The following is an 18,256-nucleotide window of genomic DNA, read 5'->3' on the forward strand; positions in this document are numbered from 1 at the left end:
AGTTTGCATCTTGAGTACACTTCTGTACTGCAGCGAGTCCTGGACTCTTTGCTCACAACAGGAGAGAAAACTGAACGCTTTCCACATGCACTGCCTCCGACGCATCCTCAGTATCACCTGGCAGGACAAAGTTCCAAACACAGTCCTGGAACGAGCTGGAATCCCTAGCATGTATGCACTGCTGAAACAGAAACTCCTGTGTTGGCTTGGTCATGTCATGAGAATGGGTGATGGCCAGATCCCAAAGGATCTCCTCTATGGAGAACTTGTGCCGGGAAAGCGCCCTACAGGTAGACCACAGCTGCGATATAAGGACATCTGCAAGAGGGATCTGAAGGCCTTAGGAATGGACCTCAACAGATGGGAAACCCTGGCTTCTGAGCGTCCCGCCTGGAAGCAGGTTGTGAAGCATGGCCTCTCCCAGTTTGAAGAGACACTTGGCCAACAGACTGAGGTAAAGAGGGAAGGCCGTAGCCAGGGAGAAACACCAGGGACAGACTACATTTGTTCCCAGTTTGGAAGGGATTGTCACTCCCAAATTGGCCTCTTCAGCCACAGCAGACACTGTTCCGGAACCACTTTTCACAGCGCAATACCATAGTCCCCGGAGACTGAAGGATGCCAATGGTGGGAGCTCAAGAAAACATTTTAGTGAACTTTCATAGCTGAAAAGTTCTAAGAATGCATTCTTATCTACCTTTAGGGCCTTGGATAGAATGTAAAACTACTTTTCACAAACAACAAGGCAACCAGAGACAAATCAAAACCAGAAATTTTAAGTTAGTTGAAAAAAAAGAATCAGTATTCATAGTTTCAAACCACGGTTTGAGCAATTAATAATTGCAAGGCTATCATTAAGTTTTTAGATTTTACATGGAGGAGTTCTCCGGATGACTTGGTGTGCGAAACCCCCTTGCTCTGCCTCTTTCCAGAGAGAAGGTTGACATTATACAGGTTTGAAAAAGACATGATGGGGCCTTTGTGGGTAAGAGGGGGGGGGAGAGGAAAAGATTTACTGTACTGTGACATCCTGCTGCTTGTGATACTTGTATTCAAAATTTGAGCATACAGTCACTCCCTGAGGACCCTGAATACATCTACGGATCTTTCTCTTGGTCTAACTCTGGAAGCCCTTCTGATCTCCCTCACTGTTTTTTTAGCAGAAATGACTTCACCCCATACTACTTGGGTTTGATATTGGAACCCTCTGCACCCAACTGCAAAGTCCTCAGGGTGGTCCTGTACCTAGCCTTGGAAACAGGAGAGCCCAGGAATAAATAGGACTTTCTGGTGCCACAGTGTGGGCTACTGCTTTAAAAACCTGCACCAAAGACCAACTGTTGCCTGGGGGAAATAGCTCCTTGCCTCTTTATTCATTCCTGTCTCTTTTCTTGATCATTGCCTTCCTGTGCCTTCTTCAGTTACCCTTCCTTTGGCTCTCTTGGGGTTATTTCTCCACTTCATAGTTCTGCTTCACTGCTCACCCTCCAGCCCCTCTTCCACCAGCTTGCCTTCCACCTTTGCGCCCTCTTCCTCTGTATCACTCTGCTTTCCTCCTGCTAGCATTCATCTCATTCCTGAGTAATCTTCTTCAGATTCTGCTTTCATTGTTCTGTAGCTTCCCTCCTCTTCCTCAAACCCTCTCACTCTCCTCCCTCCTTGTTCAGACACTCCCTTTCCCATCCCTCCGTCTGCTCTCTTCTCTGCTTCCTCCTCCATCCTTTCCTCCTTCCCCACTTCACCCTAACTCTACCACCTTCTTCTGAGGTGGCCAATTGGAGCTCCCTGTCTTCTCCTCAGTTCCCTGGCAATCAGTAATGATGTCACTGCTGGGAAATCAGGATTCATGCTGCTTGTTCATACTCATTGCTGCAACAGGCTGCCAAAATGCTGCAGGGCTTCAAGGCAAAGTTCAGAGTCAAAAATGTCACTAATAAGGACCAGTATCTTGTTACTATGGAACTTCACAAAGCTTAAAATCTCGCATAGCTGTACTTCCAACAGCACTACAGGACTTAAGAAAATGGGGAATTCCTCCCCAACTTAACTACTGGCCAAAAACAAAGTACCCAAAATTGTAGAATAATAATAATAATAGCTGCGATACACACAGCTGCAATACAAGGACATCTGCAAGAGGGATCTGAAGGCCTTAGGAGTGGACCTCAACAGGTGGGAAACCCTGGCCTTTGAGCAGCCCGCTTGGAGGCAGGCTGTGCAGCATGGCCTTTCCCAGTTTGAAGAGACACTTGGCCAACAGTCTGAGGCAAAGAGGCAAAGAAGGAAGGCCCACAGCCAGGGAGACAGACCAGGGACACACTACACTTGCTCCCAGTGTGGAAGGGATTGTCACTCCCGAATCGGCCTTTTCAGCCACACTAGATGCTGTGCCAGAACCACCATCCAGAGCGCGATACCATAGTCTTCCAAGACTGAAGGTTGCCAACAGCAATAATAATAATAATAAACTTTATTTCTATCCTGCCCTTCTCCCTAAAGGGACCCAGGGCGGCTTACAACATATAAAAACAGATTAAAACATAATTTAACAAACAGATAAAAACATATTTAAAACACATTAACAGAAATCATAAAAACAGTAGTCAGATAAAAGTCAGAATAAAAAAGAGCATAAAACAGCAGTTCTTAGAGGAATCAGGCCTGTAAAAAAGCAACTAAAAGATGTATAAAAGATGTTAAAACATCCTTCCTGTATGTATTCCAAACGTTGCCATAACTCTCGCTGCAGCAGAAGTTTTACAGATTAACTACGTGCAGCCAAACAGCCCATTTTACTTACTTGGTTCATAATCATTTAAAAAACACACACACGAACAACTTTTGTAATGTACTATGATAGATGAATTAGCTACTATCTTTACAACATATAACTGAAGATATCTAATCTTTATATGGAATGACTTTGATTATGAGAGGATAGCTGTGAAGACACTCGCCAAGAGTGTCTCACACACACTCAACAAAGCACTGTTTCATACAATGGCACAAAAGAATTTATAGCTCTACTTTGCTTGCTGTGGCAGACCTCCATGCATAGAATTCATCACTGAGCTATCCAACAACATCAAACCTTCACCCTTCCACCAGAGCAGACACACCTCATACTGAGTTCAGCTCTGCTTATGACCAAACCCTGAAATTCCTTGAATTTCACCACTGCCACGTTTCTGTGAGTGAGTTACCAATATTCAGCCCTTGGACAGGTTCACATAACCTCAGGGTCCCATCCTTAATGTTAGTATTTCCTCCTAAACAGAAAGCGGAAAAAGTCCTGCAAGGTTTCCGACAGGCTCACACATGCACAACGGACACTGACTGACTAACTGACTGCACATATGAAACCTTTCCATTGATCAAACACAAGTGATATCAAACAGGTCTCAGCATGGACAAAGAAGTTAATAAAAAACATAGGAAGTTGCCTTCTATGGAGTCAGATGATAGAGTATGTATTCCATGGTGAAATAAAAGCTAAAAAACAACTCTTGGAACACTGTTAAAAATAAGTTTTTTTGCAAGCACACTGGTGTTTTCTTTATAGACAGACATTAAAAGTCATAAGCAATGAATACACTCTCAATGCAATTAGACTTCCTTAACTTAATGAAACAATTTAGCAGCTCACAAGGCTCTGGAGGAAACAGAGTATAATCAGCAACAGTGTGGTCAGAATGAAAAGGCTCTCACAGTATACCAAAAAGAAAAAAACCCACACAAACATGGAGAACAGCTGTAATATCATAAGCATGAGGCAAATACACACAATTCTAAAATCTCATAAGCCTGTCTGGTTAATTCTGGTTTTGATCTGTTTAATGACATCACTTCCTGTGATCACCTGACATCACCTCCGGCCCTCAGCAGGCATCATTAATGCTATTTGGCCCTCTGTATGAAATGAGTTTGACACCCCTGGTCAAGGAGAAAATAGCAACCCTTTGCTCAACATTAAATGACTATATGATACAGCATACACAGAAACTCTCCTAGCAGCTGTGCAAAGCCCGTGGAGAAAAATCCCAATACAAATCATGTTTCACCAGAAGAGACTTCTAAATGACCTGATAAAAGACACTCCAGTAGCTTTATCTAAGAGCAGGACAATCACCTTTCCTTTCTCTCTAGTGCTGCTCTTAGATTTGGAAATATTCTTGATCCTGGAGCATTTGCACTGGTCCCAAATAACAGTTATTCTTTCTTGGGCTGAAAACAAATCAATAAAACTTTCTGCTTTCTGTAGCCCAAATGAAGTTTTAAACAGAAAAGCTGCATACTGAAGAAGAAACAACTACATCACCACCAAGCATCTAAGGAATGATTCACACTACCCTTTTCTTTTCATGGTTTTCAGACACAGGAGTCACTTGCACCTCTTCATAGCTGTATGTGAAGCTATACAAACTAAGTGTCCTCAATCCTAGAGAGTGAGGCAGGAATGAAAAATTGAAGAAAAAGGAAGGGTGGGGAAAAAAAGAATTGCTAAAGGGAGAGATTGGTAGTTTTGTCCAGAACTCTCACAGGAGGAAGAACATACTTAAAGTTTAGCGCCATCCCTCACACTGGAGCCAGCACACATTCTACTGGTATTTAACCTTCTTCTCTCCACTTGAACAGAGCACAACACTATTTGCACCTGGGATGCTAATGCCCATGTTCTATGGTCAAGACACTGGGTCAGCCATCTTCCCTAATGCTCCAAGCAGCCACTCCCTTCAGAAGTCTCCTTTCTTCCAATTAAACACATGTTGTATTTTCATCTTCACCCTGTACACCCAAAGCCTTGCCTTCAATTTCTTCCCCTATATCATTCCCAACTCTCCTGTAACCCAAACTTTCCATCTCTCTGCATGCCTTCTTTTTCCACGATAGCCTTGAGCTCTTCTTCATGTAGATTACATCTTATGGAAGATCACAGCAAATTAAGTCACATTTCTTGTGTCTAATTCTCCTTCTCTGCATTTCTTGCTAACTGAAGTCTGTATTAACCCTACAGAAATAGGAAGTATACTGGTACAACTTTGCTTCCCCAGTCAGAAATTATGGATTTCAGCTATAGATGTGCCCGGATATCCATGGGGGTTCCATTCTGGAACCCCCCGTGGTTAGGTGAAACCATGGCTACAAGGGAATGCCCACTGTCCAGAAGCGAAGACAGCTCTGCTTTAAGGCACTTCTGATTTTTTTTGAAAAACCAGACTTTTTTTTTACTCTGAGAGTCAGTCTGAACCTGGCAGAGACTGTAAATGGATGCACACAGCCTCTGCTGGGCTCAGAAGACCCTCCTGAGGTGAGGGGAGCAGAACTCCCCTCGCCTCCAGAGGGGGCATGCAGGGGACCTGCAGAACTGATCCATGGATAACTGAAACTGCGGATATGGGATTCATTGATAAGAGGGCCCCCTGTAGAACAATGAGTTAATATCCTGCAGACTAGGCAAAATATAAAAAGCCATAATTAAAAAACCATTCTTCAAATGCAAATTGGAGAAAGAACAAGTAGCTGGAAAATCTCCATCTCTCATATCCACACCACTCCCTCAAGGAAGTGTGAACTACCTAACATTCCAGAACATCATCTGATCACATGACCACCAATTCTCCGAAAGATGGTAATGTACACTGGCTTGCTGGTCAGTTACAAAATCACATGCCTAGGGTCCAAATGCTGAGAATGCGAGTCAAGATTATGAGTCCCTTCCTCTACTGACACTTTTTCTAAGATTTCCCAAAGGTGTTACATAGAAGATTGCAATCAAATCAAGTAAATATTCCCAAACTGAAAATGCACACATAATAAAATAATTTTTTCCTTTTGTGTACTAGAAATACTGCACAATTATACCAATATACATACTCAAAGTACTGTACATTGAAAACACACAGATGTTACTAACGGCCAAATCCTAGCCAACTGACGCAGCCATGCCAAGGGGGCATGCAGTGCATCCTGTGGTGGCGGGGCAGTCATTGAGACCCCTCAGGTTAAAGGAATGTTTGTTCCCTTACCTCAGGGCTGACTGCAGCTGCACTGTCACTGGAACATTGGATAGCATTTGGCCTTAAGTTGGGTATAAGACATTTACACTTGGATACAAGTAGATCATGTTTTTACAACACATTCCCACTATCACCTGTTACTTAACAAGTTACTAATGGGTACATCAGTTTTTGGGGCCCTAACAGGCAAGACCCTGAAAACACTGGTGTCACACACTCACACACACACACACACTTTGAGCATGAAGCACTCACCTCATACTTTCTATAGTTTACTAATAAGGCAAGCAGGACAACAGCTTCATAACCATGCTCCCTGCGACTGGGAAGACTGGAGAGGATCTACAACCAAGAGAAGGAATAGATTAAATGTCTGTGCTTTGAAGAGCATTTCCCAGATGACTGATTTGTGGATAGTTAACTAGCAAAGAAGTAGATAGGAAATACAGGAAAACTCATACCTTACACTACCCAAATGTACCTAAGCAACTTACAGGAGGTGATCCAGTCCATTCCTATGTACAAAGGAAGAAGCATGATTTTCACCAACCCTCAAAAGTAGCATATGGCATGGCATCCAGTGTACGCTGTAATACAGAGCTATCACAATTTGCAATTTTGCAAGTCAAATTTTTACCTTGGAAAGAATGAGCATGTCTGAGGGCAAAAAAGAACTTGATATGGGCTCAAGTTCATGCTCTTTAAAAAGGGGGGGAGGGGTCCTCTTGCCTAATACTACACTAGAGAATTAGGCCCAAAGTGCTGTGTATCTACTTTTACACCAAGTTTATAAATGGCTTGGATCAAGGTGTTGGAACTTAAACTGTAAGCAGAGACTAAAACAAGAGAATAGTCAATATGCAAACAAAAAAAATTAATGTTAGATGGCACTCAAACATCAAGAAAAGCTGATTTATAGCAATGGACTATGAAAAACTAATTAGAAGGGGAAGGAGAGCGAGAACTTGCCTGTAATATAGCTTCAAAGATGCTGTTAATCATCACATACTCAAGGATAGTGTTCTGGCTGATGTTATCTGTCACCTGGATGGAGCCAAAAGACGTTTTTGAGAACCCTTTGGGTGCAATTAAACACTATCCACGCTGCATCAACGGGTTCTAGATTATCCGATACTTCAGAGAAGCAGTCATCATTAAATCTATGCTCTCTGAACACACACAACAAATATGCCATTTACTGAAATTCTCCCATGTAAAGAAACCTATTATTTGGTGGCCACTTTGTGCATATACATTTGATTCACTCTAAAGTTATTGATCTTTGGCATGACAGAAAGTGCCATATTAACAAATTTTTGTTCTAATTTGGTTTTAGGTTATATTCAGTCTTTGTGGGCACTTTCTAAATATGATAGTTTATGGTTCAACAAGCGTCTTTGGTGACAATGAAGTTGATACTTCACCAGTGAAAGTCTCTCCACCTGTCACTGCTACTGCTGATTCGTAGGAAACTCCTGACCCTTATGATTTTAGTTGGAAGAAGACTGTGGATGTGTTCAAAGCTGAAGCTTGTGTTCTTCCATTCGTTCTGCACTGATCTACTTCTTGCCCCCTCTCTCCTTCTCTCTCTCTTCCTACTTCTATTCTTTCCTTTTCTACAAGTTTTCATTACTTCTTGGAGGAGGCTGTGGGTTACAATAGTGATATGAGTAGTTGTTTATCCTGTATTACGTACATTTGTTCAAATAAAATCAAGCATATAAAAGTCAGTACAAACCTGTCAATAAAAGCAAAGAAACCAATCCTCTGCGCTCTCAAGTGAACAAGGCAAAAAAACAAACCCCTCGTAAATTACTGTATCCTTGCTAGACAACCTGTAAGCAGGGTCTGTATATGAAAGCAGGTGACATTCATAGACAGGATTGGTCAGTTGGAATTAGAAGTGCCCCCTTCGTTAGAGATTAAGAACATGGCGTTTAGTTTAAAGGAACTTTATTTTCCAAGTCTGAACAGTACATACTTTTTATAGTCAACCCTCCTTCATCTATTACTTACAGTCACCAAACAGAGAAGTAGCTTCAGGCACAAGCTCTTGAGGCTTTCAGAGCCTTCTGCACAAAGCAGAGTATCCAAACTTTCCATCAGATTCTAGAGAAGACAACAGTTACTGTGACCCACTGTATTCCCAGACTGCATAAAATTTACAGGACTACTGCTTTGCTCTGTGCAAAATTGAATTATATCATGGGTAGAGGTGTTTGAAACTGATGCTATTTACTTTACTAAGAAGTAAACCCATTGCATTCAGTAAGACTTGGGTTCTAAACCTGACTTAGCAAAAACAAACATGTCTAATCATATATTAAAGCAATGATTCATTCCAAAACTATGTTTCATGCATTCTTGTCATGCAGCATGGATTGAGACGCTATTATGTTTCCTGAAAATCTCAGTTTTTTTTATACAGAGCACGCACGCACACAAAAGAACTGAGATTTTCAGGAAACAAAATAGAGTCTTAATTCATGCTGCATGGCTTGAATGCGTGCATATACATCTTAACGCCCAGATGATTGCAAACCTCACTTTAAAAATGTATAGCCAGTGTCTGTTTGAAGAACTCTTGGGGATCTTAGGTGGGTGCCTCCTTACACTATACTTTGCTTATGCTGCAACTGTCAATATGCTATAACACTGTAATCTTTCGTTACAGGAAGATAATGAAGCCCCAAACGGGCATGGTATATTAAGCTCTGAAGTATCTTAAGGGAGCATCTATTCCAAGGGAGCAGCATTATGTTGGCCAGTAGAACCCTGCTACCAGCTTAACACATTTCTATTTTTACATTTTAGCTGCAGCCCATAATAATACTGTACCAACTTACACAGTGACTAGTAGTCAACACAATTGTGGAAAAGGCCCTGTCTGGCATAACTTCCTATCTTTACCAATATCCAGAGGACCAAGCAGCCAGAAGGGTAAAGTCACAATCATGAAAATGATTCATTTTCAACATCATCAACATTCAACATACAACTGCTCAAACCTCAGGCTGACCCCTTAATACTAGGGGCAACACTGCAGCCAATGTGTTTAACAATTATTTGATGGGTCTCTCCCAGATGCACATTACTGCCTCTCACTGAAATTCAGAAAGCCCTCACCTTCATGCACACTTCAGCCTTGTCGAAGCCCATCAGCATGTTGATGATGTCAAAGCCAGATGTGGATTTGTTCTTCTGATGAACCCCACGGATCAGTGCACAGAGAGTCTGTGATTGAAAGGAAAAGACAGCAACTGAAACACAAAGCACCTACCTATTCTATGCTCCAGAAGTTTAAAGCTACACTTCTAGGGGGCTTTTTTTTAATTTTGTGAACACAACAGATCAAGACTCCTCAAAGTTGCCTTGGGGGTTGGAATTGGAAGACAGGTGTAAATATTTAACAAAACAAAAGCACAGTCTTGTTTCCTCTTCTATGCCTTTACAAGCTGCCTTTCTACAATGTTCACTTTTGCATGAGCTTGCATACAACAATCCTTAATAGATCTCTCAAATTGTACAGGTGCTTGCAAAGAAAAAATTGTTTTTACTGTCACATGTTACAGAATCTCAGAAGACATCTACTCTAGTACACTGAAGGATTTTGGTGGACCTGAACCATAAGAGAGCTCTTTCCCCTCATTGGCACTAAGGAAGCCTTAATTACTTGCTTGCTCATTAGCTTTGCTCAGTGAAAGCCCTGCCCTGAACGCCTAAAATAGGGTACAGCACCTGTAATGCATTAACTACTCTGATGGGATGCTCTTCTCCTAGAGCTCGGATGCAGCGTTGAAATAAACAGTTAATGTTATCTTTTATCTTCATTAGCTCTTCTCCATCTAGAGACTCCAGCTTTCCTTCCAAGTACTCCAGATTCACCTGTCAGAAAAGGAAAGAAAAACAGTTCACGGAGTCACAAAGTACATCAGAGACTGAAAATTTCTACATGGAAAGTAAACACAGAGTGAAGTTCAGAGGAAAGACTGTTGGTTACACATTTCAATGTTACCTTCATGAGGAAAAGCTCTTCCCAAAACCGAGGGTTGCATTTACTGGGATCTTCTGTCTGAAAGGAAAAGAAATCCCTATTACAATGGCTGCCATTGACACAAAATATGGTTGTCCTTACAGCAATATGTTAAACATTCTAGATTTAACAAAACTAGTAACTGAATGCAGAGATGGTCTCTGAGGTACACAGTTTCTTCTGCAGATCATCAAGAATGGAAGCTGAAGAAAAAATTCTAAAGAAAAAGGACATCAAAGCAGGAACATAAAATCATGATCAGAAGCAATTTATAAGGAAGGATTCAGCGATCTCCTCTTCACATTCTTAACACAAGGCATTTCACAACCTAGATATATAAACCAACATCCAGAGTTAAGGCGCAGGGTACAGAAAGGAATGTAATTCTGTACACTTTCAAAAACAGTATGATTTGCACTTTCCTGAGAGATTCCTCAGCATAATGAAATTCTATCTTGCAAACTACATAAAAAGTCATTATGAGAGGAAAAGAAATCTAGTACTTACTGTGAAGATCTCATCATACATTAGCACAACCTTCTCTTTTAAGGGTTTCTTACTAGCTGAAGATTTCCGAAGCAATCCACCTTTCTTCTCAGCTTGTGCCATGGTGTACAACCTATGGACAGAGACGTGATAAGCTCAAGTTTCTCAACACATCCATCCACAGCCCTGATACCTTCCCCAAATTACCCTTAATCATCTTAGCAAGTTCTTTTGAACTTGCAAACCATTTCACATTCTCTGGACTATTTCACACACACAGCATTTTTCCTTTATGTGGGTAAAAAAGCATAAGAAAATGGTTATGTGCATTTTGTCATGTGAAAGTAGATATTCATATGATCTTAATGTATAATGTTTGTTTTCCTACACTTGATGTAGGAATCATTTCACCTATGAGCTATTTATGACCAATGTGGGAGACTCATGGGAGTAAACATTGCAGATTGCTTCAAAATATGCATATAACAAAATAGGAAGTTTTTCCAAAAGAATCTCCAAGCAAATGGCCAAGTCAAAATTCAGATTTGCATTCCTGCTGATCAGAGGACTATTGAAACTCACTCTACATTTTAACAGCCACCAAGAAATAAGCATAAATATGGAACTTAAGAATTATCATGGTGAATACGAGGACAGGCTATCTAAGTCCTGCTACTTCAGAAACCCTGCCACTGAAACTAAGTGCTTCACATGTGCAAAATATTATACATGTTCAAGTAAAAACATACACGAAGTCCCCAAGATACTTATCAGTTCCTTTCTGGAGGTTTATCTAAAAGACATAACAGCCAGCTGTTGCTGGCCTTGCACATTCACCCCTGCACGAAAGCACAATGGATGGACTGTGCCTGTACCAAAGTGCCAACACAGCCATCCTTAACTTGGGGGTCCAATGTACTGTGTTTACCATTGTGAAAATCATTCAGGTACGTGCTCCACAGAGTTGGAACTGAGTCACAGTTCACTACTGCACGTGCCAGTAGGTACCAATAGGAGCCAGGGGGGTAGTCTGCTCTGGGTGCAGAATGTAAGGGGGTGGCAGCATCCCTATCCCTTCGAATGTCATGTAGACCTGGCCTCCTTTGTAAGGAATCTCAAGGAGAAGGCCTGGTCTACCTGGCACTTAGATACTGGGTAGACCTGACCTCCCAGGGATTTCAAGGCAGAGGTCAGGTCCATCCATAGCTTCAAGCAACCAAGAGCAGGGCAGTGGAAGTAGGTGCTAGGTATGCTACTGGCATGCACATATAATAGTAAATATCCCTTTGTCATGAAGTCACTATGAAACTACCCTAAATCCACCACTTAACTGGGGACTATTCTCTCATTAGTGAAGAGTCAGCTTTATTTTTGTACGCAGAAGATCACAGAACATCACACTGTCCTATATTCCTAAATCCTATGCTCAATCAGCAAAAGTTGCTTTCTTAGGATACCATACCATCCTCCCCAAGTATATGTGTATGCAGGTTAACAAAAGTAATGCAGAAACAGGACTTGAGGCATTTCTGCCCAGTAGCAGCAAAACATGAACATGACAGAATATTTGCAGTGCCTAGAGAGCCCTGAAGTATGGCCTTCAGCAGAGAATGCAGCTGTTCTTTACTACAGAGAGACAATACCACAAGAATTCCCCTCCAGGAGCATTTTCAGTGACTGACATAGTTTCCAAACACCACACAGAGATTTTCCACAAATATCAACCTATGAAGTTAGCTATAAAGCAGTACATTCTTGCTATATACAGTATTTGTTTGATCAAAGGGATAGACGGTAGAATCGCTAACTTTTGAACACTAGTGTCCACCACCTCATTCAATAGGTTAAGAACGTTTATATGCTGCTTTAAAAAAAGGGGGGGGAAGGTCATTTACAAAGCAGTTTACATAGCAAATGCATGGTTCCTTATGCCCAAAGTGTTCACAATTTTAAAAAATACCAGCAACAGCCACTGGAAAAGACACCATGCTGAGGTGAAGGACGGCTGCTCTCTGCCTGCTAAATAAAAGAAGACACTACTTTAGCAGATCTCTACAGTAAGGGAGTGACAACAGGATGCAGGTATCTTGTTGTCTTATATGCTCCTTGAGGCATCTGGTAGGCCACTGTGGGCCACCGTAAGATACAAGAAGCCACAAGAAGCTGGACTTAATGTTGGTGTGATTCAGTAAGGCTGTTCTTAAGCTTGTGTATTATGATTGGAATGCACAATTATCACCTTTCCCACAATACTCTATCAGATTCATGATTTTATAGTCTCCTAGCCCCTTGGGACCTTCCATGGCTACAAATACAGTACTGTACACACAACAGCTAGGTTGTGTTTTCTATCCAGGACAACTTCCCATTACAGTATTATATCTTTCATTATATGATAAGAAACAAATTTCTACTAATCAAAACAAATTGGGAGATTGTTAACAAAGAGTTTTATGTTTTAAAAGTATATTTGTAACAAGAAAAGGAAGGGGGAGGCATAAACTGGCCTCATCCCTTTGCTAATTGAATTAAAAGTTTAGGGCAGAAGCACAAGTCTTTGCACAACCATTGCCAGCACTCTAATTGAATTGAGGTGAACAAATCAATATCAGAGCTAATGAATTAACATGCCATGCTTCTAGTCTAATGTTCTTGCATGGAATTAGATAAAAATATCAATTTTATACTTGTATTCCTGCAGTGAGAAGTTCTGAGCAAGTTTAAACACTTTTGTTGACAGCCCAAAAAGACAAAGGCTCTTTTGATCCTTTTATAAAGGAAGGGCTCTTAAGTCTGCAATTCTATATACATACTTATCTGGGAGGAAGACCCACTGAACAAAGTGGGGTTTATTTCCACATAAATGCATACAGAATGTGCTATAAGCTACTAACACAGAGAAAACATGACTGTGCAAACAAGTTCAAGCTATCTGGGGTAAACATGTTGTGAAATCACAGGAAAAAAGACAGAGAGATCATATACATGCATAATGGAAACTGTAAGAAGTGACAATTAACATAACGTCCTTATTCTTATAGCTCTGTATACAAGAGAATCCATATTAGCACAAGGAAAACCAGGAACAAGAAGCACAAATATCTTTTTCTGGATATTCTGGACAAGACCTCATTTGGTCTCATGACCAATAAAGATAATTTTTAATATCTCTTTTTAAGGAGTAACTTTTGGCAAGAATTGCAGAAATAAATATCTCGGCAAAGCTGTTACAAAGTTTCCATGCAGAGCTGACAGATTATCAGGTTGAGCAGCAGCAAAAATCTATGAGTACTTGGGGGGGGGGGAAGGCCTAACAGAGGAAACTGGAGCACTTCCCCAGCAGTCACACCTGAAGCCTTTTTTCATATGTACAAGTTTGATTCAACAGTATACCACACTCAGAAGTGGAGGAAAACGGTAACCAAAATTTCATCCTCCATTTTCAACAAATTCTGAAGGTTACAAATGGGAGGAGATGCCTCCATCGTGTCCTGCTTTTGAAGACAGACCTGCTAGTTAGATATTCAGACCTGCCTTAGAGTTGCAAACTGGTATGTCTTCTCTACTAACAATTCCAAAGCAACAAGAGGGCACACAACTATTGTACTCTACCACCACCACCCCATTCTGCTCCACCTGATCCCTTTGCCTGCTTTAACAGACTTTTTGTTTGTCCTTCTGCAGACAGGAAAAAGATTTAAGGACTCAACCAAGCAGCAGGATAGATGATAAAGCAAATACAGTTAATGACATACTCTGTTCTCGTTGGCTACATCCCATTTTTCTTACGCAATGTTATACAGAAAGACTAAACACTTTACTAGATGGTCTGAAAAGCAACAAATACTGTATTCCCCGAAACCAGACTCTGATGGATATGCACAAGTAGGAATATTCCTGAAAATGGAGGCTCTGGGCTTGAGCTTGTATTGCAAAATATTGCATTTCCCATCAGTGATAACTTGCAATCTCACCCTATGACTCAAATTCATTTCTTTCTACTAACAGAGCTAAAATTAGTCTCCAAGTTGAGCCTGCACCAACTTCTACCATCAGAATGATTTCAGTGCTTCTAAAGTAAACACCTTGTGGTCCTTACTGCCATGAATGCATTTGCACAAATGTAACTAACTGGAACTAAATTGCTTGTGCAGAGGTAATGAGTTCTAGCTGCTGGAGTATAAGCTGTAAAGCCACTCCAAGGCAGTAAACAGGGCAAAGAAATTTTATTTCTCATCTTGAAGCTTATAGGAGTAATAAAAGAGATGTTGTTGAATGCCAAACTATCCTGACAAAAACAAGCTTCCAGTAACAGTTGGTATACCAACCATGTCTGACAAAGCTTTTAAGAATAGAAATTCTATAAGTACTTTCCTTACAATAAGCACTTAAACCTTTGACCATCATTGATACTACTGCTTCAGGACTAGTATTGCCCTTGATGTGAAGTAGCTATCTCTGCTATAAAAACATGAAGGGAAAAAGTACATGTGATAAGAGCAACTCATTCATTTCAGCAAGTTCAGTTTTGTAATGCAAGAATTACTGCCTTCCTATACTTTTAACTCCTACACTTTAAAACTCTCACTTTTAACACTTTTAAAATTTGCCTGACAATTACTTAATCATTATCCAGCCTTTGTTAAACATATCCATTGTTAAATAAACATTATCCAGCGCTTTGTTAAACATATCCAATCTCACATATGCATACAAAGTGTTATTTGAAAACTATATTCAAAAGGTTCTCAATCAGAACAGTTAGAGAGCCCAATCCTATTCAATTTTCCAGTGCCTGTGCAGCTGTGCTAATGGGGCATGTGCTGCATCCTGCAAGGGGAGGGGGGTAATAATAATAATAATAAATAATACAGGTATTTATATACCGCCTTTCTTGGTCTTTATTCAAGACTTTATTCAAGGCAGTTTACATAGGCAGGCTAATTTAAATCCCTGGAGGGATTTTTACAATTGAAAGAAGGCTCTGTCTTTCAAGAGCCACAACAAATTCAGATGTTTCCTTCTGATCTGGCCTCCATCCTGGCCTCCATCCTCCCATGCTCAGAGTAGATGGAAATAGCTCAGCTCAGCTTGTCAGCTGCTTCAAGGTCGCACGGTGCCGGTGGCCTCGAACTGCCGACCTTGTGGATGTTATCTTCAGGCAAATGGAGGCTCTACCCTCTAGACCAGACCTCCTGCCCAGGTAGGAGGTAGGCAGTCACTGAGGCCTCCTCAAGATATGGAAACATTTGTTCCCTTACCTCAGAGCTGCATTCTGGCTGCACCGGTTGGATAGGATTGGGCCCTAAAATTTAAAGTTTAAATTCTATTTAAACTTTAAATAGAATTTCCACAAAGTATCTCATACTGCAAGGCCAAACCCTTAGCTTCAGCAGCAGAACTTTGCCTTATGGTTTCAGACCATTCTGTTAAACTAAATGTGTCAAATCTAGGATCTAAACCTCTAACCAAGTTTGGTAATGACTGTGTGATCTCATGAGCAATCTTAGATTTGAACCATGGATCAGTTACGAATGCTGGTTGGTTCTCCATCTAGCCATAGACTCACATCTTCAGTTCCCCGTTTTTAAAACGGGGGTGCTAATGACCTACCCAACAGACTTGATATGAGAAAGGGCTATAGAAACAAAGACAAATCTCATTGATATCAGAGCCAGTACAGCTTTCAAACCATGAAAAGTACCTTTAGACAAATGCCAAGGCTAGCCTTTTGTGGATTGATAATAATTCTGAGAGATCATAGCTCAGTGGTAGAACGTATGCTTTCTATGCAGGAGATCCAGTTCAGTCTCCGGAAATGGATAGGCACAAGCTCTATCTGAGACCCTGGAGATCCCATCTGTATATAGGCAATATTGAGGCAAGAAGTGCCAGTGATCTAACTCAGCACGTCTCAACATTTGTCCCCCGCCGTACCACTTTGCATGGTTCACCTATTAGAAGCACAACCGGAAGTAACTGCCAATGATATTGCCAGTTACTTCCAGATTGAGAGGCCAGATGTGACACAACAAATACCAGTAAGAGGCTCAGGGCAGATGGGAGGGCTTTTTCGAGCGCACAAAAGCACACGCTGGAGCTCTGCCCACTGCGCTGAACCTCCTTGTCATGTTGCATTGCTGGCACTGCTGCAGGTGGCAGGGGTGTGGGGGTCCAGCGTGTACTTGAGACATCACCTCAAGTACCACCAATGTTATGAGTACCACAGGTTGAGAAACACTAGTCTAACTCATGAAAAGGCAGCTTCAAATTTGATGATATACAGGGGTGTGCTCTCACAAAAGGATTTTTAAAAATGAAATGAACACCTGTTCCTTCACGAAACTGCAACACATAAAGGTGGTGATGAATCTGAAGATCCAAACCACATTAACTTTACATTTTACAACTGCTCTGTCATCCCAAAGAGCAGAGCAAGCAAACAAAATATAAAGGCTTATGCTTGGGCCATGTCAGACACAAGGGAGGGCACCAGGATGCAGGTCTCTTGTTATCTGGTGTACTCCCTGGGGCATTTGGTGGACAACTGTGAGATACAGGAAGCTGGACTTGATGGGTCTATGGCCTGATCCAGTGCGGCTGTTCTGTTCTTATGCCTGCTTTGTTGGAAAACCCAAATGAAACATTTTTATTAGTCACTCTAAGTGTCAGCTTCAATTGTCTTTTTATTCATTCAGTCCCCACATTGTGTGTGTGTCCCAGAAGATTTCAGACCATATAATTCAAATATGCATTTAAAGTCAACCATATTGGTCGATGAAAACTTATATACTTGAGGGGATAGTTGATTTGACAGGGGTTGTCAAAAGTATGAGTCATGATCCTAAAGGGAGTCACCTGCAGCTTGGAAGGAGGTTGCAAAGCTCTGAGGAACTGGTTCAATCCCTGGAATCTCCATTTAGGGCTGGAAAAAACCACTGCCAGAAACCCCAGAAAGCCACTGCTGGTAAGTATAGGCAATACTAACCTAAATGGACCAATAGTCTTATTCCAAGAGTTCTCATAGCGTGGGTCATCGTGAGTATGACTAGCAGTAATATGAGGGAGTGGTGTAAATATATACATTATGACTAGCAGTAATATGAGGGGGTGGTGTAAATATATACATTATTTTTAAATAGCTATGGTAAGCTTGAGAAGCCCCAGATTGGGATATGAAAGCAAACTCATTTTAAACTTTACAAAATTCCTACCTTTTCTTGATGGAATCAGCACATAACATGCCTACAGATCACACAAGGTGACTGCACATAAATGTACTTTACATGCAGTATAGGCGACATGTGAAGATGATACAACCTATCAGCTTACCCAGGTAGCTACAGGCAGCAAAGTACACACATGCGATTGCGACATATGACATTCTTCATATAGTTATGTACATTTCCATGTAGTTATGTTTTAACATTTACATCACACCCTGAGAGATCATTCTGCAGACTGTTACCTCTCACAAAATCATCTCTTTGTAGTTCATGTTAATTAATCCAGAATAACTAACTTCCATCCCTAATTGTACCAAGCTATTCATCAACAGAATTTAAAAACCTCCATTTCAATCATGCACCTGAAACGCCCTATGCGCTGATAGGACATAATGGTTAAACCCAGAGCAATTAATCTATACTGAAGCTGTAATCCCATATGCATTTATTTAGGAATAAGCTCCACTGATCTGAACTGGGATTTAGCTTTGAGT

The 18,256-nt window shown here is 41.1% G+C and overlaps 1 protein-coding gene across 1 annotated transcript in view; it reads right to left on the bottom strand.

Annotated features, from left to right (window-relative positions):
* ARMH3 (armadillo like helical domain containing 3) overlaps positions 1-18,256 on the bottom strand; it is a 170,761-nt gene that overhangs the window by 151,073 nt on the left and 1,432 nt on the right. Inside the window, exons 2-8 of the mRNA XM_066620197.1 lie at positions 10,558-10,669; positions 10,033-10,089; positions 9,756-9,902; positions 9,144-9,251; positions 8,034-8,126; positions 6,987-7,061; positions 6,273-6,359 (exon numbers count right to left, since the gene is read on the bottom strand). Coding sequence (XP_066476294.1) covers positions 6,273-6,359; positions 6,987-7,061; positions 8,034-8,126; positions 9,144-9,251; positions 9,756-9,902; positions 10,033-10,089; positions 10,558-10,659 — 669 coding nt within the window. The 5' untranslated portion in view covers positions 10,660-10,669. The remainder of the gene's footprint in view (positions 1-6,272; positions 6,360-6,986; positions 7,062-8,033; positions 8,127-9,143; positions 9,252-9,755; positions 9,903-10,032; positions 10,090-10,557; positions 10,670-18,256) is intronic.

The sequence above is a fragment of the Tiliqua scincoides genome, chromosome 3 (genome assembly GCF_035046505.1).
Source record: "Tiliqua scincoides isolate rTilSci1 chromosome 3, rTilSci1.hap2, whole genome shotgun sequence".
In the NCBI taxonomy this organism is placed as follows: domain Eukaryota; kingdom Metazoa; phylum Chordata; class Lepidosauria; order Squamata; family Scincidae; genus Tiliqua; species Tiliqua scincoides.